The sequence below is a fragment of the Coturnix japonica genome, chromosome 18, assembly GCF_001577835.2.
Source record: "Coturnix japonica isolate 7356 chromosome 18, Coturnix japonica 2.1, whole genome shotgun sequence".
Taxonomy (NCBI): Eukaryota; Metazoa; Chordata; class Aves; order Galliformes; family Phasianidae; genus Coturnix; species Coturnix japonica.
Window position 1 is genome coordinate 6,886,388 of NC_029533.1, and position 22,604 is coordinate 6,908,991.

A 22,604-nucleotide genomic window follows, 5' to 3' on the forward strand; every position below is an offset into this window, starting at 1 on the left:
TCTTTCTTTGGGCACAAGCTGGAATTTGGGGCTGGCACAGCTTTTTCCTTCCTGTGCCCAAAGTGCTGGTGACACCCCTTCATTGGTGGCTGCTGCCCATCACCACACTGGGTGTCACAGTGCAGTTTCTTGTGCTCCTCCTCATCCTCCTGCAGAGCAGAGCTGAGTAATTCAGCAATTAGGAGACAGCAGAAGGAAGCCAGAGGGTCCCCATCATTCTATGGCCCTTCAGCATCAGGAAGGATGTTGGGACCATTTGCTGCATGATGTTCTGTGTCCTCTGTTGTTATCTCTGCTGGAAAGGAAAGGACTCTCAGAAAGGTTCCCTGAGGACATCACTGCAGCAGTTCAGCACTGAGAGCCAGAAGGAGATGGGAACTGTTTAGGACCAATACTACCAAGCCAGGAGAAGTGACCACAAAATACAGCTTTGCACCAGCCCAGGGTTTTCTCTCCTGGTGTAAACAGGTGCAGCAGCAGCTCTTGTTTCCTTCCACAGGAAAGTCCTCGTTCACTGTATAAATTAAAGGATCAGTGCCAGCTGCGTGCAGGGTTTTGGTTACACCACCACTGGCTGTGCCAGATCCCACCTGGCTCTTCCCATTTACAGGGCTGCACAGTGAACTCTGAGCTCTCCTGGAGGGGAGCACAGGAGCAAGGAGAGAATTGAAGCAGGGAAGCAGTGGAGAGGACAAAGAGAATCTGTTCTAGGGATGCTGAGATGCGAGGTGTCTGGGCTTGCTGCTGTAGAAGGCATTTCCACCTTGTCCTCAGTGATTTTTGCTGTCAGTGGGGACACAGCTGCATGGGGAAGTGCTGCTGAACAGGGAGGGGAGCTCTGCTGTGCTGCTTTGGGTGCCTCTCACACCTGGTCCTGGCAGGTACAGCTCACACGGTGAGATGAGCAGCAGTGGAAAATCCATCTGAGTGCTTTAGCCTAAGTACATCCGCACAGAAGCAGGGGGTGGATGGGAAGAGACTGAGGCCCAAAATGTGTATTTCTAATTGATTATATGCATGGCTGCTGGGGGCCTCTTACACTGTACTGGTTAATTATGTCACTGGCTGCTCACACTGCAGCCTTTTTCCTGTTGTATTCTAACAGCCCTGCCCAGTGCCCAAGCAGATCACACAGCAGTTCAATTCTGGAGAAAATGGGTTTGTTGTTTGAAAGGTGTTGGCTGTGTTATTCTTTGCCACATTCTGGCTGGGAAAATCAAAACTTATACACCTGCATCAGCTTTTATTACTGTTGTAAATCAAAACAGAACTCAACAAGCCGGAGCGTGCGGCTCCATTGATTTCAGATGAGCTATCCCCAGCCAGCACCTCCTCTGCACCTCATATCTCACTTTATTTTGAATTATTCCATTCGAGCTATTGGTGCTTTGATGGCTGGGGACACATGGGGCAGGGATGCTATAGCTCAGCACTGAGGAGTGAGGAAGTACAGCTGGGATAATGCGTGTGCAGGAACTGTGACCCAGTATTTCTTAGACTTGTAATTAACAAATTGCTTTTGTTATTTCCCTGCTGGGAGGTCTCAGAGGTACCTTCCCCAGAGCCATCTCAGGTAGCTGTACACCATGTCACTGCTGTCATGGCCAGGACCAGCCAGGGGACAGATGCCCTCAGAGCCCTGCACAGAGACAGTTCTGTGCCACGCTGCCCTGTGGAGCACTGGAGGTGACAGCCAAGAGCCACCTTCACCTGGTAGGATCCAACTGCTCAGCATGAGCTTTGTGTCCTTCCTGCTGTGTCCAAGGTGGTGTCCCACTGCCAGGTACCCTGACAGAGCCATGTCCCCATTCCTGGCTCTGAGCTCATTTTCTGTGTGTTTTGGCTGAATCACTTGGCCTGGATGTGCTTTCCAGGTCTGCAGCGTGTGCCCCTTTGTCCCTCTCTCCTTTAGCCCTGGCTTTCTCTGCCTTGGTCTTAGTCCTGCCAAGCTGCCTTTCTCCAACGTGCTGGCTTTGTGCCCTCCAATCCTCCCTGTTGGCTTTGTGTCCTCAGACCTGAGCTTGTTTGACTCCAGTGACTGCAGACAGATTTTGCCTTCCCAGCTCCCAAGTGAGTGGTGTCCCAGGTGGCACAGCCAGGTGAGCAGGGGATGAGGGAGAGGGGATGGAGGGAAAGGATGAGAAAGGGAAAAGGGAGGGGGTAAAAAAAGGATGAGTGGAGAGAAAAAAAAAAGGGGGAGTCAAGGAAAAAGGTGAAAGAGGAGGGGAGGGATGGGAAAAGGAGGGACAAAAGGGAGCAGAGAGGGGGGGATGAAAGGAAGGAAGAGGAGATGGAGAGAAGAAAGGAGGGATGGAGGAAAGGTGGTTGGAAGGAAGGAGGGTGAATGGAGAATGGGGGGGAGGGGGGGGAAGACGGAGGGATGGCTGGAGGAAAAGGAGGAGGAAGGAGGGGGGAGGGAAGGGGCACGGGGGAGGGCGGTGGGTTGGCCCCGCCGGCGCCATGTGATGCCCGCTCCTCCCGGGCTCTCCCGGCGCAGCGCGGAGGGAACATCCCGGGGCCGGAGATCAACGACGCGGGGCCGGTGAGTGTGGGAGCATCGGGGACCTTCCTGTGCCCGTATGGATGAGCGGAGGACACGCGGTCCTGGAAGGGGCTTCGTGGGGTTTTCGTGGGGAATTGCATGGAAAAGCCACAAAGTTTAATGCCTGAGAGGAAGGAGGAGGGGTCTGGGAAGTGCCTTGTGGGTGCGGAGCAGCGGGTTTGAGGGGGGTATGTTCGTTCATGGTCCGTCACCCCGTTAGAATCAGATCCGCCGTGGTGGCCGACACCGGGGGCACCGCCCTGGGCTCAGCCGTATTCGGCCCCGGCTGCGTGCGGGCATCGGGGGTGGGTGCGGGGCCCCTGACCCCCTGCTGGGGTACCGGGCTGTGGGTGGGCACAGGAGACCCGGCTGGGTTCGGCACACAGGACACCCCGATCCAAGCTGCCCAACCCGGGGCTGTTCTGCTACAGCAGATCAGAGCTCTGGGGCGCATTGAGCATCCTCACGTTTTACCCGTCGCTTCTGAACGTCCATCTCTGTGTATTTTTTCGCAGGGAATATAAAATGCACTGTAAGTCTGGGGCTGCCAATGCTTCTGGTGGTGTTAAGCCCTCGGAGGGGCAGCTATGTGAGAAAATCTGACCTGCTTGTTAAGTGGAGTAAAGTAGAGAGGGGAAAAAACGCTGGATCGTGTGTTGCCATATGAACAAAGCTCACGGGGACGTGGAGCCTGTCTTTGCTTCTCCACACGCTCCTTATTCATATCCTACAAAAGGAGGTGGAACGTGAAATGTGGGATTTCAGCCATCCCGGCAGTGAGCTGAGAGTTCTGACACGCAGTTTGGCTGGTGATTAATTGCTTGGCATTGTGGGGAACTTAATCAGCCCCTGATGTGTGGCAGTGTTCAGGGTGCACAAAGCAATGGTGATGTCTGGAGAGCAGGTCTGACCTGTACCATCACTGTCCCCATCGCTGTCCCCCATGCACCCCAAATCTCTGTGTGCAGAGGGCTCTGGTCAGGGGGAGGGAAGGGGAAGGTGCAGGAAAACCTTTGGTGAGGACAGCAAAAGCAGCGCAGATTCAGTAGGAATGTTAAAAAAGAGGATTTTAGCTGAATTTCATGTGATAGCAGCAGGTGCCGGTGGCTTGACTGCAGCAGGGAGCTTTGCAGCATGAGCATCCCCACATCTCCATCTCAGCTGCCCTTTGGGTTCACTGTAGGGCACTGCTTCAATCATTGTAAGCCGTAGAAGTGCCCAGTGGCCCCATTGCTGCTGCCTCACCTTGGTCAACGTGCAGCAGCTCCACGTGGCATTCAAGGCACAGGGGGAAGGCTTCTGTGCTTGTTTCCCCAGCTCTTTCTTGTGTTAGTGTAGCTACTGAATATATTCATCGAGGCGAATGAATCCCCATCTGGCTGCGTCTGTCCCACCGCATTTGCAGCTTCAGCTTCTGTTATGCAGAGGGAAGGGAATAGAAGATAAGAAAGGGAAATAATGCACGAGCCCACAGAGGCTTTCATGCTATCAGGGAGCTGTGATCTGTGCAAGTGTACAGCTCTGGCGGGTGCCAGGAGCATCTTTGTAAGGCAGCTGGGAAGATGCAAAGCCCTGGTTTTAGGGTGGCATATGTAAAATGACTGTGTGATGCAGTCTGGACCCAAAATTTACCTGAGAGCCTCAATCTTGCTGAAATTAAGGGGGATCTGTGTTTTAGGTGTGCTCTAGGAATGCGATAATCAAAATGACAGCGATCTGTATTACTGTGCAGATACAAACTTCTGACATTTGCAGTAAAATATTTACTGGGAATATGGGATTTGTCAAAGAGCCACTCTAATGCATTGCCAGGCTCAGAAAATAAGCTGTTACGGGTGAGAGAAGTCCGTCTGGTCCCTTTGGAAGATGGGGCTTGCTTCTTTTCCTGTATTATAAAGGAATTGTCTCTGTTCATCAGTAGAAAACCTCACTGGAGAGGTGCTTATAGCCACACTGAGGAGCATTATTGGAACACTACAACAGATGGCAGCCACTGACCCAGGACAACTTGCAGATCATCGTTTTCATACTCAGTCCCCAGGACAAAGTCGTTCAATGAGTGCCATGTCCCATTTGCTGCCACAACACCCAGCCCAAGCACATCCCTGCTTGCTTCTTTGCCATCCCCAGCTCAGCCCATGGCAGTTTGGGGATGGTGGCTCTTGGGGGTGCTCAGAGATGCCCTGATCTCTCTCTTGGCTGTGCTGGGATATGCTGGAAGCTGCAGATGGTGAAAAGCAACACAGCAAACCTGACCTAGAAAGCTGAGTGATTTGGGAAGTTGTGCTAAATCACCCTTATGCTGGAGCTGCTGCTGGGAAGCAGCGTGTTTCTCCTCAAGCACAAGGGAGAGGTGGGCAGCAGGCAGGCAATAGATCAGCACCAAACTGCTCCTTTCTCTGCAACTGAGGGAAAGGGAGAACAGCTGAAGGGGAAAATGATATCTCTGTGTCATTGTCATCTGTGTCAACTGCTTTGCAATGCTGTCTGCAAAGCACCTTACAGGCAAAATGGGGCAGAAGACACCTGATCATTACAGACGTGGAGGAGAGGTGCTGCTTATTACATACTTCAATGTCACGTAACCTCACTATTGAACGCAATGAGCTACACAAAGCAAAGACCTTCCCTGAGTGAAGATGGAGCCAAACTTGGAATCATGGAAAAGGCCTCTAAGATCATGAAGTGTACCTGACAACCCATCCCCACCGTGCCCCTCTCTCTGACATGCTGAAAATCCCCATGGGAGCCATGCAGCTATGGGAAGCAATACAGGAGCTCCTCCTGATCCACAGGTACTGGGGTCACCTTTCCCAGCACAGGGGGAGAAAGGGCTTTAATTAGCTCCTGGTGCTATTTTTTCCTCCCAGCACTGCCTAATTTAGCTCACACTGCCATGCATTGCCACTACAGGGAGAAGAAGGAAATGGGGGTGCTGGCCCCTGTCAGCAGCAATTGGGACTGGAGACATTAAAAAGCTCTCAAATGCAAGGAAGAGGTTTCTTCTCCTTTTTTTTTGATGCTCAATACCATTGCAGGACTTTGCGCTGTATTACATGGCACATGGAAATGAGCAAGAATCAAGTGCAGAAGATTCAGTATTTCATTAGACAAACCTCCCATCTGTTGGGTGTGGGGTGAGCAGCTGGCCAAGCCAGCTCCATGTGCAGGACACCGCATTGCCATCACTCATCTGTGCTGCTGCCAGGCCAGGGGCAGCTGAGGGAAGCACAAAGCTGAAGGCAGAAGAGGGTCACTGGATCACCAGGTTGCTCATTTATTTAGGATATGAATTGCAACCTGTGATTTGCAGCAGGATCAGAGTTGCAGTGTGGTTACAAGATCTGTCTGCCGTCCCCACATCCCCTGGTCCCCACCCTGTTCCCCCTCAGGTGGGTTGCAATGGGGTACAGAGCTCAGACTGAGCCCTTTCCTGTTGCCTCAGACCTCCTCTGAGACACCCAATAACCAAAGCAGTAACTGGGATCATCCTCCAGCAATTCCCCTTCAGAACCTGAGCTTCTACACTCTGAAACTTTCTATCAGCTAGGGTTAAACAAGGTAAGAGTTGTAAGTGCCAAGGAGAGAGATGTGTGTGCTGCTGCTGATAGTGAGGAAATGTTCAGCATGAGGGTTTGGGGGTATGGCTGCACACAGACAGGCTGTTCTGGGCCGGGGGGGGGGACCACTGAGTCGATGGTTTTATTTGTTGGAAGTTGTTGGCATCATCCGAAGCCATTAGTGGGACTGAGCTGGCACAGATCCACAGCAGCACAGCAAAAACAGCCCTGTTGGGAAAGGATCTGGTCAGAGGGCTGGGGATGGAGGTAAATCTTGGCTGCTACTCCTTTGACCCTGGGATATCATTTTGTCGCATTGCCTTTGGTTCTCAAACTGAAGGTGGGCTCGGTTGCGCCCACCCTTGCAAACATGGTCCACACAAGAAGGATGGGTAAAGGACAAATCCTAAGTGACCCCATCATAATGTGTGTTGGTGGTGACCAAGACAGTGTAGCAGTCGTATATTTTTAATTCTAATTATTCTTCAGGTGTCCTTTATATCTGCCAACAAGCAAAAAATTGGTAGGACTGTTATTGGCCTGGCTTAAACGAGGTTTAAATAACTCATTAACAGCCTTCTGTTTTTTAATGCAATCCAAACAACTCTCTTGAGAGGCCGTGAGCCCAGTGTGCTCGATGCGGTCGATGCTCGCATTTCCATCCTGCAGTGACGGCCATCACTGTGCTGGCAGTGCTGTTAGTGGCCATGGGAAGCTTTCAGGTCTGGTATCGATCCTTCTGAAGTTTATGGCTGCTGGATGGAGCGGTTACTGGCACTGGTTCACACTGCCATGAGCTGCTTTGTTTCTTACTATCAGGCTAACCCTCCTCCACATCCGAAAGATTTATTTCTGTACTTAATTTTTCCAATATGTAATTTCTTTCTCAGAAACAGAGCCGACACATTTCTTTGTGACAGTAATGCAGCTCTGTACAGCTGTCTTATTTATTTCTCTTTCCCTCTAATACCTCCTCACTGGATCCAAACTGCAGTCTGGCTCCATCCCTGCAGCCATCCCTGAGCACCAGCTGGGGACACGTGCCCTGTGAGCTCAGTGGGAACTGCTATGCTGCTTTGCCACCACTTCCCTACTGCATTAGGCTTGCAAAGGACCAAGCCAGGCTCTCTGGGGTTCACCCGGAGGGAGTAGCAAGGTGTAGGGCTGCCCGAAGGACAGCAACCACCTGCACTGGGCTGTCTGTGGTTTGCATTGAGTGAACCCCTCTCCTCAGCCCATTTGTTCTTGCCCTGTGCTGCTCCCTGAGCAGCAGGTCATGCTGCTTGAAGGCCCTGTATTTTTAGCTATAGCCCAATTTCTTCATCGCAGCTCGGCGTGTGCTGCCTTTCAGCTCAGCTCCATCACAGCTCACACTCTTCTTGTGCTGCTTCCTGATGTTTTGCAAGACACATTAGCACCCCATAAAGCTCTGGAGTGCTTTCCCAACTTCATCAGCTCTGTGAGGGTCCATCAGCAGCAAGGTTGTCTTCATGGCTGCTGAGATATGGGGGGTGCAGATAGATAAAATCCTTAAAAATAGACCTCTAGCAAAGGTGGAAAGCTTGCAGGAGCATGAGCTGGAGCGTTTGCTCGGGCTGTCTATAAGTGACAGCTCTCCCCTTCCCGTAGGTCGGTACCTTCTGGGAAACGGCTCAGTGTGAACGTAGGAAGAGCCAAATCTTGATATCGTATGGGAGAGGGCTGTCAGAGCTGCTGCAGCTCTTGAGGGTGCAAATACATCTGCTTCCTACCAACATGTACTTGTCTGCTTTCTCCCCGGGGGTATGCAGTAATAAAAGCCTCCCTCCTTCCTTCTCAAGACTCTGGGAGCAGCACTTCAGCCCTGTTTCCCCATCTTCCAACTCTGTTCACACACTGGTACCTGTGGCTTTTTACCCTAGAAGAGGAAAGTTGGCAGTGTGGTGATAACGTATTGGTGACCTGGAATGCACAGGGGTGTGTTTTAGTCAGGCAGTATCTTTGCTGATCTATTAACGTAGTGCCTTCAAGCCTCAGCAGCTCCTATGCTGAGGCTCCATGGCTCACTGTCACTTGTGGGAACATTTGGGTACTGAGATTTGGCTAAATCAGGGTGGGAAGCACAGGCTGTGGCTAAGCAGCCAAGGTAAAGCTTTTGTCACTTCTGTTCCCTACAGAAGCAACACGGTGGGCGCCGGCAGCCGCAGCCCCTCTGCCCACACGTCCCCCCATGCTTTTGGGGATGAGCGCCTGCAGCAGGAAGGCGCTGACCCTGCTCAGCAGTGTGTTCGCTGTCTGTGGCCTTGGCCTTCTGGGCATCTCCGTCAGCACTGACTACTGGCTCTACCTGGAGGAAGGCATCGTCCAGCCCCAGAACCAGTCGGCTGAAATCAAGCTGTCCCTGCACGCAGGGCTCTGGAGGGTCTGCTTCCTGGCAGGTATGGCCTCCTCCCCATCATGTCCCCTTCCCGTTGTGCTATTTTGCTTCCAAAGTCAGGCACAGCACCTGGTAAGCATCACAGTAAGGTGGATAAATCTGTCCTGTATATAGATCTGCAGGGTTTGCTGTGGTACATAACTACAGCCCCTCTGCCTATCGTGGTATCTCGGCAGCCATCCAAACTCTGTTTTGTCCCTGCAAAATTGGGATTCAGCTCAGCTGAAACATTCCTTCACCTCATGCTGCTTTTGGCAAAGTGACGTGGGTCAGACAAAGCAGAGGGAATGGGAGTTGGATGCACTGATCCAGAACTGTGAGGAGGGAAGGGCTCCAATGGGTCCTCTTGGGTGACCCCAAATCCTCTGCCCTCAGGATAGTGTTTAGAGGTATAAGGAAATCCCAGAGCTCACGGTGAGGTTTAGATATCCCAGAACAAATTCACCCCAAGCTTACACGTGGAAGCGCTGTGACAGTGAGGATTTTAGCACCATTCTGTTTGGTGTGCCCACACACACACATGAGATGGACTCAGTTGATGTTTTCCTGAGCAAGTGCTGGCACCTGGGGGCCATGTCCTGCTGTCACTCCTTCAGCAGTGATACCTGAAATCTGGGCAGCTGTTCTCACAGGGCAATAGTAGCAACCAGTGGATTTCTTCAGCACCAGGATGGAAGCAGCACTAAGAACCGTGGCTGTTTTCTTCCATAAAATGAAATGCATTTGAAAGTCACTTCATCCCCCTCCAAAACCAAATAGATGGGCCTGCTGCTGACCTCGCTTTGTCTTTCTTTGCTGCAGGTGAGGAGCGTGGCCGGTGCTTCACTATAGAATACGTCATGCCCATGAACATCCAGCTGACGTCTGAATCCACAGTCAATGTCCTGAGTAAGTGACTTAGTGGGGACTTTGCATCCTGCAATGCACCAAAGGGCCCTTAGAAACTGCCCTTTGAGCCCTTGCTGTACAAGCTCCTGGTTCTCTGAGAGTGCTCCCAAGCAGGGATGTGTCCACATTTTCTATGTGAAAAAATGCAGGTTCCAATATCTGGAGCTTTTTTTATGTAACACTTCACATGAAAACTGTCAGAAATGCAAATTCTAACAGGGGTTTCACTCAACTCATTAGCAAAGACACATTGGAGAGAGGAAGCTGTGCCAGGGGCTCATGCAGCATGGGCAGGACATGGGGTGCTGATCTGTCCCTGCTTTCCTCTGCTCCTGTCCCACTAGAGATGATCCGCTCTGCCACCCCCTTCCCTCTGGTCAGCCTCTTCTTCATGTTCATCGGCTTCATCCTGAGCAACATCGGCCACGTGCGGCCGCACAGGACCATCCTCGCCTTTGTGTCAGGGATATTCTTCATCCTGTCAGGTGAGTTCTGCTGGGCGAGGTTTTCCCTTGGTAGTCCTCCTTTCCCGGTTATTTCAAGCACAATTTCACAGTTCTGGAGTTTCACCTTCCACTCTGCTCCTAAAGGCAGGTGCTGCTTCACCAGCTTCATCTCCAACATATTTCTCACTCTCTTCCTCCTTGGTTCTCCCAGGTCTGTCCCTGGTGGTGGGGCTGGTCCTCTACATATCCAGCATTAACGACGAGATGCTCAATAGGACCAAGGACTCAGAGACATTCTTCAATTACAAATACGGCTGGTCATTCGCATTCTCTGCAATCTCATTCCTTCTCACAGAGGTATTGGCAGCTCTGAGACATCCCTGTAATGAGAAATAAGAGAAAAAGAGGGCTGTAAGGGCAGTTAATTGTGATTTGATGTGGAGTGTGCATGTGGAGGAGTGGGAGATGGGTTTGGGGCTGCTGTGTTCACCACAGATCAGGGAAGTGCTTGTAAGCCATCAGCAGGGCAAAGAAAGCCGTTCATCTTTCTTCTCCCCCCTGCAGAGCGCTGGGGTGATGTCTGTGTACCTGTTCATGAAGCGATACACCGCTGAGGACATTTACCGACCTCACCCCGGCTTCTACCGTCCCCGTCTGAGCAACTGCTCCGACTACTCGGGGCAATTCCTGCACCCAGATGCGTGGGCACGGGGCCGCAGCCCATCAGACATCTCCAGCGAGGCATCTCTGCAGATGAACAGCAGCTACCCGGCTCTGCTCAAGTGCCCCGACTACGACCAGATGTCCTCATCCCCGTGCTGAGTATCACTGCCACCCACCTCACAGTCCCAGCGGCTGGTGGTCGCCATCCTCACTCCGCTCATCGTTTTTAGGCCTCTGTTTCAGGGCAATTGTCTGTTTATAGGAGCAAAAATATAACCACAGGGTTTGGTTATATAACCGATAATGTAACTTAGGGAATTGGAATAATTTTTCTTTCTCCGTTGTTGGGTTTGTTTTGTTTTATTTATTTATATTTCTCTACCTAACTGAAATCTGTCCAAAGCCCTCTTATTTCAGCTCTTCGTGCTGAGCTTACAGCAGTTCTGCCTGAGGAGGAAAGCCAAGGCTTGACTCAAGAGCAGAAAAAGGATATAGAGTAGAACTAGGGAAAAACAATGATTCTTTCTTTCTGGTTTAGGTAGGCTACAGAAGTTCGTGCATTTGGCTCTCAGTAACTGTAGATTCACTGGCCTGAGTGCCAGAAAGTGTAAAGGATTTGTGTATATTTCCAAGAAATAGTCCTCATTAGAAAAATAAGAAATTTGTCTTGATTGGATATTTGCTGGTCAATACCTCTCGTTGCTGGATATCACTTCTAACCAGGCTGCAATGGGAAATAGCCATCTTCCTCGACTATACCTCAGCAGGCTCAGATACCAGCAGGTTGGCACTTCTCTGTGGCCAATGTCACCTCCCCATCCTGAAGGCACTGCAGCCACAGGTGCTCAGGCATTGCCTTCCCTCCATCATCCCAGTGATGGGATCTGAAGAGCAGCTGGGAGGATTGCATTGCAGTGGAAGACTAAAACCTTCCTATGGGAAATGCTAGGCACAGAATTTAGGGAAATCATGTCCATCTGGGCAAGGCCCTACCTAAAATGACATTATTTCAGTGTAAGGCAAGACCCCAACTGGTGTGAAGTGGCGTCATTGAAACTAATGGCACCCATCCACCATAGGAAAGTAGGTGATCTTTGTTTTAATAGGGCAGAAAAATGGAATTTTAGCTGCTTTTTATGTACGTGTATGAGACTTCTTTTGAGGTTTTATATTTTAAGTTGTCATATGATGCACTTTGGTCCTAGGAGAACGACTGCTGCTAGACTGAGAGCATCCATCAGACCAAGCATGCCATACCAGCTGTGGGCTCATTGCCTTTCCAAAGAAGCTTCCTCAAACTTCAGTTCTGGTCTTTTTATTTGGAACCTTTCTGGACATTTCTGTTGTGCAAAACAAAACCCTCCAAGGACTCTTGGTATATTTGAGCTTGTTTCATCTTACTGTAATTAAAACAAATAGAATATATGTATATTTGACCTCATTTGTAGCATATTGGATGTAGCAGAAATGCTGAGTCATGGCTTGAAGCAGTGATGGAGCACCTGGTGGAGGGCAGAGCCAACCTATGGGAGCTCAGGTACATGCAATAAATTTGAGTGGCCAGAGTCTCCAGACCTCATTTAAGGTCTGGCAGCGGAGGCAGGAGTATCTCACTAGAGATCTCTGCATACCTGAGGCATTCCAGAGGTAAGAAGCTTTTTCCATTTGTTTCTGTGCCTATAGTTGCTGTGTTTGAGCAAATTCTCACTTGCTGCAGCCTGGAACATTGCTGCTCTGTAATGGAAGTTGTAATGCTTTATCATTACTTATAAGCTATTCTAAAGATGGGTACAAGTCTTGAGCAACCCCTGCTATTTGCATTGATGCTGTCACTCATCCTGGGAACCTCGCTATAAGTGTACCTCAGAATAATGTCCTTGAGGCCCATCCATACAGGGAAACTTGGCTTAACTCAGCCAATGGATCCCAAAGATTGTTCTAGAATGCCTTGTGACAGCTCATCAAGTAGGAAGGATGGTCTCAATCTATTTTTATGGGCTGGATGTTGTTTGATGGTGGCTCAAAGGCTGTTTGTTACATTTGTGTTTTCCTCTTGATGGATCCCTTATGTTCTCAGCTCCTCTTACAAAGGAGAGCTTCAGAACTACAAAGATGCCAAATTCCATTTCCACTCCAAGGTGTACAGACTGTCCTCTCTGCACTGGGATCTGCTCAGTGTGGTTAATCCTGCCCAGCATCCTGGGACATCCCCATTCAGCAGTGAAACTTTCCTTTGTAGTGATTGAATACAGAATTATTCATTTTAAAGTATCTGCCTATACTAACAGAAGATGTGGAAGAACCTGGGGCTTTCCTCAAGGCTCCAGAGGGTTTAGCAGAGTCTGGGAGCAAATTAGAATTGTAATTAATGTAATTCACTGGAGAGATTGTCATCATAGAGCACCAGTTGTGAACCTGGGAGTTCATACATTTACCCAGTGAGTCCTCCATAAGCACAGGACTGTACCACAGGCCTTGCTCCTTCAATAGTGCCACTGGCTTTGGTTTCTCTCCCTCTCCCATTCCAGATTCTGCCCCAGCCTCGTGCTGTCCTGTGTCTCTCTCAGATGGCAATCAATGAAAAGCAAAACATAGGGATGAGCTAACAATAGGCTAAAGGTTTAACACTTACAGGTCTGGAGTCCATGAGAAGCCAGGATCAATGAGGTTCTGCTGGGACATGCTCTGCTTCATCTGCTGTTGGCATGGGGAGAACAAATCCTCCCACCTCAAGTGTAGCCCTTCTGCCCACTTAAGCCAATGCTCCAGGGGCTGTACAGGTGGGTTTCAGCCCAGCTGAGCAGGATGAAAAGTGAATGAAGGCACTGTATGCAGGTTGGTGGTTCCCAGTGTGGAGTGCTCTGCTTGTGAGCCCTTGTTCTGCCTTATAAATGCTCCTTGTTATGGTTCTATGTTTGTTTTCCCAAATGGGGAGTTGGGTTATTCAAGGTCCTAGAAGAAATGGAATACTCTTGTTCCTCCCTGCTGCTTGCTTGTTAGCTCAGTGCAGGAGTGCATGGGTGGGAGTGCTGTGAGCGGGCAGGGCAGCCACCAGGGCTGCTTCACTAATGAGAGGTAGCTGAGATTTTTTTCCTTTTTCTTTCCTTTCTTCATTTCTTTCATTACCTGATATAAAACAAAAGCGGTACTTCCCTCCCTTCTCTCAGGGCTTCCTGCTGTACTTCTCTGTATTCCCCCATGCTGCTCAGGTTCAGGTTGTTCTGCTATCTCCCCTTCTCAAGGACCACGTGAGCTCTGTAACTTTTCACTCTGCAGCCTGTGCTCCCCCACACACAGTATTGCTGTGACCCAGCGGGTGCCCCCCATGCCCTGCCATGCTCAAAGTGCTTTGCCATCCTCCCCTTTGTGCACCATGGGGTTTCTATCTGTTGCTATTATGTGGATACCAAATTGCATCCTGTTCCCATGGATACAACCTATAGGAAGGGAAGAGCTGCTGCTTCGTTTTATCTCTGTGTAAGGTTTTATATAGCTGAGAATTTTTTTAGGCCACGGGGACCTCGTTGGCAGCGGTTACAACAGGCGGGCAATGGCTGCAGCTTCCACTCTGGGCACCTGTAACTGCAAAGCAGGATGCAACAGCTTTGAAGGAAAGGAGAGGTGACTCTGGATGGCAGAGTGCTGCCCATTGCTGGTCCTTCCCTGGGGCTGTAGGTGGGTAACAGCCCTACGGGTCATGCTGTGATTTGGAGGTGTTAGAATTATTCCTGTTTGCAGAGTGTTCATAGCAGTATTTCACAATGATCAGCCTCGTTCAGCTGTGCTGCCATCCTCAGTCCTGATGTCCGTGTCTGAGGAATACACTGGTTCTGTGGGAATGTTTCCCAGCCCTGAGCACTCTGTACCACAGGCTCTGTCTGACATTTTTATTCAACCCTTCATAGAGATCCCTAAACCTCCATTCCCAGTGAGAGAACTATTCATGCTCAAATTGTGATTAATATGCCTTCAAAACACACAGTGCCAGCATCCAAGGTTATTCCCCAGCAAGCCATCGCTTTTGACATCAGTTCCCGATAAATCTTCTGGCTGCGATGAGCTGCAGCTGCTTTTAATCTTTAATGCTAGAGCAGAGTGAATCCATTTCTCTGTGAGAACCATGTGTGAAGGTGCAGAGGAGGAGCTGAGTGACTCTGCTCCCTTCAGCCTTGCAGCTGCTCTGGCTCAGGGTAGCAGAGCAGCCTTGTTCCAGCCAGGCCTGCTTGCTTTCTGTTCTAATTTTTCCTTTTGGAATGAAGTCAGTATTGCCCTAACTCCATCAAGCACCTGTAAGTCTGCATGCAGATGGATCCCAGAGACCCAGTACTCTGTTGCTAACCTGCAAAGTGTGTGGGTGCCTGTTGGCACCTCCTGGATTCCTACACACACATCCTGGCCAAAATCAGGCATGAGCACAGTGTTTGCTGGTTGGTGGGCTGCTGTGGGAGGGACTGGGAGGCATATGGGGGTGAGGAGATGGAACCAGTCATACACTTCTTATTTAGCTGTAGTAATAACATCTTTAATGGTGTGTGCACTCATGGAAATACAGCTCCAAGGTCCTCACATCTGCCTGGCACTGTGACATGTGCCATTTCCCCACTGCAGCTTTGTGGGGGAAATTTGCGGAGAAAGCAGAAAGATGTTATTTAATTAACAAGTGATAATTATATGCCAGGATGTCACTCAGCTGAGCTGGGAGGTTTCACCTGTGTAGGGCAATAGGACGTTTCCAGGGCTGGGGATGCTGACAGGAGCAGCTGTGCATGACATCTCAGTGTGTTGCCATGTCAGCACAGGGTGTCAGTGTGTTCCTGCTGTGTGGCAGTGGTGTGCAAGTCAGCTCTGATTGCTTCCTGTAATGTGGGGACTGTGTTCAGCCCATTCAGGACATGCCACAGTTGCCTCAGTGCAGGAGATGTGTGGGTTTGTGCATTGATGGCTGTGGCCAAATTGGGGACTGGTGACATTCCCCTCCCCAGGAGGCACTCAGAGACCTTAACATTGTAGGGCTTTAAACCTGCCTTGCTTTAGTTCCAGGCAAGTCCAAACACCTTAGTGAGAGCTTCTGTTTGCCCTTAGAAAGCAAATTGTGTGCTCTGTTTTCACAGAATGACAGGAGCGAGCATCCCCAGTTCCTGCAATGCTCAGTGAGTTTCAGACCAACCTGCGTTTGCCCAGGACATTAGTTTATCTATTATTTATTATCAATAACCTGGGTAAACAAAGGAGGTCTTCCTAGCGGTGTGGAACGTGTACATAGAGCTCCTGCCCTGTCACATTCTTTATTTCCATATTGGGGATATGCTGTCAAAACTGCTCTACTAATCTGACAGTTAAGGGCTCCATCACAGCAATGCAGCAGCCTGCAGTCACCTCAATGGGAGCAGGATCATTTGTAGAGAAAAGCATCCTGGTGGTTGTGAGTTTCCTATTGATCTGCCTGAGAATGGTTGAAATAAATGCAGGGAAAATGTAAGCCTACCTTTATTTTATCTTTCTAGAAAGAAGTAGGTCACAGCCCCAACTGAAGATGTGTTTTATTCATGTAAATACATTTTCACAATTAAAAATGCAGCAGGATCTCAGTGCCTCCAGCAGGGATGATGCTGGGGCCACCTCAGGGCGAAGCCTCGCTGCCAGCTGGGCACATCCCTCAGCCCTTGTGCCATGGATATGGGGCACACAGTGCCCTACAAGGCATGTCTTGGGATTTTTAGGGTGACTCCTCCAGGGTCCAAATGCTGTTCAGGGGCCTGCAGGCTGAGAAAATAAAAGCTCTGTAGAAACAGATCTCCCAGCCTGACCTGTTTGTCTGAAGGCATATGGGTGATGCAGACCTCTGTGTTTCCCCAGTTAGGCTGAGAAACCTTCAGATGGAGCAGCCGGTCGCGGAGCTCCATCTCCTGCGCGTACAGCGCAACTGCAGCGCTCGAAGCCCCCCCCGGCCAGGTGCCCTCTCCGTCCCGAAGCGATGCTTTGACTACGAGAACTAGAAGGAAACAGAGAGAGGAGGCACCCAGGAGATCTGGCCCCGCTGGTGGAGGGTAGGTGCAAGATAAAGTACTTTTAAAAATAAGCAAAGGTTTGGGGTGGTTTCATAGATATGTATAATATATGATAATGTATAGGTATGTATAATGTTAAAGAGAGGTACTAACATAACCCAGTGAGCACAAGAGACATTGCTGCTGTAGTGATGTATGTGCTGAGCAGTGAACTTGAGTGAGAGTGAAGTGACCCAGTGGCAATAAGTGTTGCTCTGGGACCAAGCAGTGATCAAGGAGAGGCAAAGCAACACCAACACTGTCCTGGCACTGTGTGCTTTTGTCCTCAGATACCTTGAAGGCTTGGAGAGAGTGATGGGCTGTGTAACATTACGCACACAGAGCGTCTCAGGAAGTAAGGCTACAAAAATATAGTAATGAGGTGAAAGTTATTTGAATTCTTAGCAGCCAGGGAAAATGCTGTGACTGGGAAGTGAATGTGAAAGGTCCTCAGGGCAGAATGAAGTGCCTTTGGAGTGCTGCTTCAGTAGTGCTGTGACGGAAGAGCAGTGCCTTTGAGATGAATGAGCCAAACAAGAGTGTGGGCTTGGAAAAGAGAAGTGGTTGTAGAGCCAGGGGTTGGATAAGGAGCATGGAGGAGTGAGCAGAGCATGGAGTCATGGGTTGGAGGTGGCAGGTGAGGGGAATTGGGGACTTTCTGCCAGCTGAGGGGATTATCTTGGCCTTCTTTTGGTCTATAGCTCCAAGATGTGAGCTTTTGTATGCAGTGGAGCAGTCTTTATTCTGGTGAAAGGAACATATCAATAAACACCTCTTTGGTGTGATTCCTGGCAGCTGAGCTTTGATTTGTACGGCCTCTGAACCTTGCTCAGAGGTACAGCTGCACAGAGCACGTAGATTTCTGTTGATAAGAATTGAAAGCTTTGGTGTGGACAGAGTTGACCCTTTAGTAAATATTGCCCTACTGAGAGCTGCCAGCATTGGCCAGGCTGCAGCACTGAGCAGGTGGGGGTGGGCTGCCCCTGCTTGTATGACTGTGCTGAGACCAAAAATCCCTACAAGTTTTTCTGTTATTATTTTGAGAAGAAAACAAGTGAGAACGTTGTTGTTATTGAAAGAGCCTATCTCAGGGAGCTGAAGGCCTCTTCAATATCTGCTTGTATTATTAAAGGGAATGAATCACTAAATGCATCCTGAGATGCAATCGCAGGTACTGAGCTAAATCAATCCCTCAGGAAGAGAGGCAGCAGTGGAGGGGCTGCTTTGCATTGTGAGCACTGTGAGGTGTGCAGGCTGCAGGAGGGCACTCAATCCCTCAGCACCGAGCACCCACAGCACAGGAGCACTGTGTTCTCTTTGTAACGGTGCTATAAGGAAAAACCCAAGCATCAGCTCTCGGCAGCAAGATGTATTAGCATGACAGATGGCCTGCCGACAAAGAGAAGCTAGCTCGGGCTTTGAGATTTGTGCTGACTGCGCCTTAGAAAGGAACTGTTCCAATTAGCATCTGCACTGAGCAATTGAGAGCCATTTGGAGCACCAACCCAATTTGCTGCCATTGTCAAGCAGTCATTGTTCGTGGTTATTTCTCTCAATTACCCGTTCAGTCTCAAGCTTTGGGATGCAGGATAGGCCTCTCGGGACTGTGTCCATCCCTGGGCCGTGCGGTGCCGGGCTGACTCCAGCCTGATAAAGCAAGTCCATTGTACTGCAAGACCAGCCCGTGCTGCGTCCATAAGGAAATTCTTCTCCCTGTCAGACACACCTGGGAGGTGCCTGGGCACCCCTGTATGTCTGTGCCCCATCTATCCGTTATCACAGCAGCTCAGGTGCTCAGCTCCACGATCCTCCCCAGGGAGATGCGCTCTCCTCGCTGCAGCGCTGCCTGCGGGCACCAAGGGATCGGAAATGCTCTTGCATGGATGCTATATCCTCTCAGGTACAGAAGGTGGCAGACGAGTTTGCTTTGAGTGCCTGGCAGCAGCGGCTGTGCTCTCACATAGGAGTTTCATTGAGATAGAACTATTCAGGTTGGAAAAGACCTCTAAGGTCACCAAGCCCAACTCTACCCCAGCCCCACCAGTGCCCACTGATAGCGGTGGAGGTTTTTGACCAAAGCTCTCCAACATTTAACACGACTGTTTTTGTCCCCATTGTCAATGTAAGTAATAAGGCTTCCCTCCCACCTTAGAAGAACCGTTATCACTCCTCCAAGCTTAGAAGTGGAAGCTAAAATTCCAGCCCCGTATCTTCATGAAAGTGATGGGTTGTGCATCATGGTTGAACATGGTTGAACAAGCAGGGCAGCAGTAGGGGAGCAGCTTCAGCTCAGCCCCCTGCTCGTATCCAGCATACAGAGAACAGCTTCAGTTGGGGGTTGTTTTCAGTGGTGGTTTGTGGGTACTGGCAAATGAGCTCCGTTGCATTAATGTTCTTTTGAAGACTCAAAAGTGTTACACAACAAAAAGAAGCACCAATTCACACCACTTATTTAATAGACTTTCTAATGTATACCTAAACCTGGATGGCAGAGTTTTCTCCTCAAGCTGTCTAGGTTTGACTTTGAGAGTGGCTTCAAAGCCATTTTTCTTTTCATATGCTTGTCTGGCGTGTCTAACTGAGCATGATTACTTTTCCTAAATGAATAGATAATTTTGCCTTATAAATAAGTAGAACACCAGGATTTTTTCGTTGACACTATGGGGCTGAATCTCAGGATGGCTTCATACAGTGTGTGTTCATTATTTAATGAAACTTGCCTTTTTCTTTCTACCTGAGTTTGTTTCAGAGTAATATATTTTTTGCCATAGTGTGTTCAAACATATCTGAAATATTAATGAGACAGGAAATGTCCCATTTCAGTTGAAGTTTGCCATGATATCCACGTAATCCTTCACACGTCTGTCTTTTAGTAAAGATGGGAGCTGGGGTTGGCCTGAGTGTATTGGGTGGGATGCCCCAACCCGCATGTTGTCTGTTGTTGCTGGTGGTGACTGAATGCATTTGGTATAATGGGATGAAGTTGCCTTTGGAGATTGTGCCTGAGGGGTCAAGATGGGAAAAGCTGGAGCATAGAACAACCCACAGAGCTCGGCATCACTAGCAGGGTTGGCTGATCACTACAGGGGTCAACTCAGAAATGAGGGCTGAAGGGAGGCTGAGCAGAGCTGCACCTCCTGCTTTCATTAGCAAAGGTCTTGCCCTATCTGTGCCACAGCCTTCCAGGAGCCCCACTACTCTCACAGCTGCCTTCCAGGAAACCCAGCCTCCCTGTGACCTGAGAAGAAAGCAGGCTTTGCTGACATGAGGAGCTCAGCAGCTCCAGTGTGTATCAGAGAGTTCTGCATCACCTACAAACCCACTTTCTCAGATCTCTGACTTGTGTCAGGACTGTCGGGCTGTCTGGTGCTTGGCTGTGTTTAGACCTTGTGGTGAGAGAGCCATGTCTGGGTGCACTGCTGGGTACAGGGAGAAAAACTACATGCTTCCCCACTAGGGACAGTTCCCTCAGACAACAGTGAGACATGACATTTCTTACTTGTACTTGATTTTCTTTTCCTATTTGTCACTGCTGGCTGAGTTTTATGGCAATCACTGCCATCCTGTTTGTGCTGCAGATGCAGGGCATGGGCACCACTGCAGAATTACTGAAGGACCAAGCTGGTACATTACAGGATAAACGCTTGGTTCCAAAGCTGTCATCTCTTAAACTGCCATTTAGGAGGGCCCAAATAGACCCAAAATACCTTATACACAGACGTTTCTTTATTTTCTTACACAAAAGCAAGTTTCGTGTTTCTGCTGGTGGCTGTGGGTCTTATTTAGGTCTCCTTTGCACTGCTGTCAGCTGGAAGTAACCCCTCTGAAGCCAGCATATAGAATGAAGAGCTTTGCCACGTTTACATATTCCACTCCTTACAGCATCATTTGTCCTAGTTTTCAAGCACTGAAAGCCTTCGTTGGAATTTCATTACGGAGCACAAGTTTTGTCAGTCTGTTCTGCTGGTTTTGCCCGAGGATGCTGAACATAATCCACTTTTTTTTTTCTGAATCCTTTGTACTGATAAGTATATTTGCCTGCCCCATTGGAGAGGGAAAAAGCAGCATATGATAAAAGTCATTTGGGTGTCACAGTCCTGGAAAAAAAATAATAAAACAGGTTGTTCTTGTAGGGAAAAGGCCTTTCTGTACCAGGAAGACTGTCTCTAGTGTCACTTTGGGATGCAAATAAGGGCAATCCAAGGATAATTTGGAGGATCTCGGAGTTCTGGCCCAGTGGGATGGCAGTCAGTGCTGATAATTGATTTCAGCTCATCTCTGGGATGAACACCTACTGTGCAATACAGCTCCACTGGGATCACTGCTCCCTGCTTGGCCAGAGCAAAGCCTCTGTCGTTGGCCATGAGGTTGGGTGCAGAAGTCCAAACTATATCCTGGAGCTGCACTAACAGTGCCATTGCAATGTTTTCGGTCCATTGCCTCGATACTTCTGCAGTTTGGAGGATTTAATGAGATTCTTTCTAAACAAAATTAATTCCGTCACTAAATAATGCATTTGGCCTCCAACCTGACTCATGCTAATTACTCACGTGCCGAATGAGCTTTAAATCTTGTTTGGAAACATGATAGATTTTGCCTTATTATAAGCACCTAATGTGAGCTGTTCTTTTCTTTTAAAACTGCAATTGGTCTCCAGTGAAACCAAAGAGATAACACAATAATTTTTCACTAAACTAATTATCAGAGCGGAAGATGTTAATGTGTTTGGCCAACTGCATCTCACGTCTCCTTGGTTAACGTGCAGTGCAGCTGTGGCTGTTCAGCATAAGGTTGCATCTCCAAAAGCAGAGTCTATGGAGCAGCTTGCCCCTTGCTCACTGTTCTGCAGCCATGTGGACACCCTTGAGCTGCATTGCCTCTGCCTGCCCTTGCAGGGATTTAATTTACTGGATTCCTAACAGCAGAATTCAGATACCTTCCAGGATTCTTACTTGAGGAGGTCCCAATTACCCAAACAAAACTTAATAGGCATCGATTGGCATTAGGATACACTGAGGTACCCAAAGTCAGTGACTGCTTCTGAAATAGTCACAGAATATCTCTTCATACTTTTAAATGTACCTCTGTGTATAAATATTTGTGATGTGGAGCATTGGTGCTGTGTGCTGAAGCCAGTGGAGGACAAGGAATGATTTCTTGCTTCAATTAACTGCAGTATGCAGGACGAGTGGGCTTTGAAAAGCAACAAAACAAATCAAGGATGTGCAGAAGTGCTGCCCCTGAAGTGCCAAGAGCCCTGGGTGCTGGGAGAGACGTCCCCTTGGAAGTGGAAAGAGATGAAGACTGAAAGAAGGAACGTGAAACTTCACCTCGAGCAACTGCAGTGAATGCTTTCCAAGCTCCCTTCGTAGCAGTCTTAAACACAGAACTGCAGCTCCAGTAAGGACTGGGATTTGCTGTCTGACTGCTATTACTATCCAAAACAAATAAACAAAACACAATTATCTTTGAATGTTGCTCAAGCTAATGCGTAGAACTGGCACTGGGGAGTAGAGGACAGGGGTCTACAGTCATTAATTGGTAATGGCCTCGGTGTATTTGTCGGCAGGGATCTGCTTGGAGAGAGCTGAGCAAGAAGAAAGCAAGCCGCAGAAAAACAAACTCATAGCAAGCCTTGTCACTTGTATTTATTTAACAGCCTGTCACAAGCAGCAAACGTGGATCAAAGGTAGTAAACAGAAGGAAGGAGCAGTTTCAGTCCAAGGCATCCGCTCCGCCTTGAATCAGGGCTCACTCCCGGCTCAGGGTATGTTCTGCCACATCGTGTTACATCAGGCGCAGGGTGAGATGACGGAGCCTAATGCAGAGTGAGTGTTGGGGACAAGGAGTAAAACAACAACCCACTGTTGTCTTATTCATTAGCCTCCATGGGTTGGGGGTTACCCAGGAACGTAGATGCTGTTTGAGGGAGGTGGGGATTGCTGGGCTGTGCGTGGTGAGAGCACTGAAAACTGCTGATGGGATTTGAGGTTGTCCTCATCTGCCTCCAGAACAAAGGGAGTTTGCATTTACCTTTTCTGA

General features: G+C 49.2%; 1 protein-coding gene across 4 annotated transcripts; it reads left to right on the forward strand.

Annotated features, from left to right (window-relative positions):
- Positions 1–1,927: 1,927 nt before the first annotated feature.
- On the forward strand, positions 1,928–11,956 carry CACNG5 (calcium voltage-gated channel auxiliary subunit gamma 5). 4 transcript variants are annotated; one of them, XM_032448232.1, is made up of 7 exons: positions 2,446–2,542; positions 7,883–8,024; positions 8,259–8,519; positions 9,320–9,406; positions 9,751–9,891; positions 10,064–10,209; positions 10,417–11,956. In XM_032448232.1, the coding sequence occupies exons 3-7, from the start codon at positions 8,312–8,314 to the stop codon at positions 10,672–10,674; spliced, it is 840 nt and encodes a 279-aa protein (XP_032304123.1). In that variant the 5' UTR covers positions 2,446–2,542; positions 7,883–8,024; positions 8,259–8,311; the 3' UTR covers positions 10,675–11,956. The 4 variants fall into 4 exon arrangements, with proteins under 4 accessions (XP_015735017.1, XP_015735016.1, XP_032304123.1 ...); XM_015879531.2 differs by lacking the exons at positions 2,446–2,542; positions 7,883–8,024 and adding an exon at positions 1,928–2,099; XM_015879530.2 differs by lacking the exon at positions 7,883–8,024 and having other exon boundaries at positions 2,417–2,542.
- Positions 11,957–22,604: the final 10,648 nt, after the last annotated feature.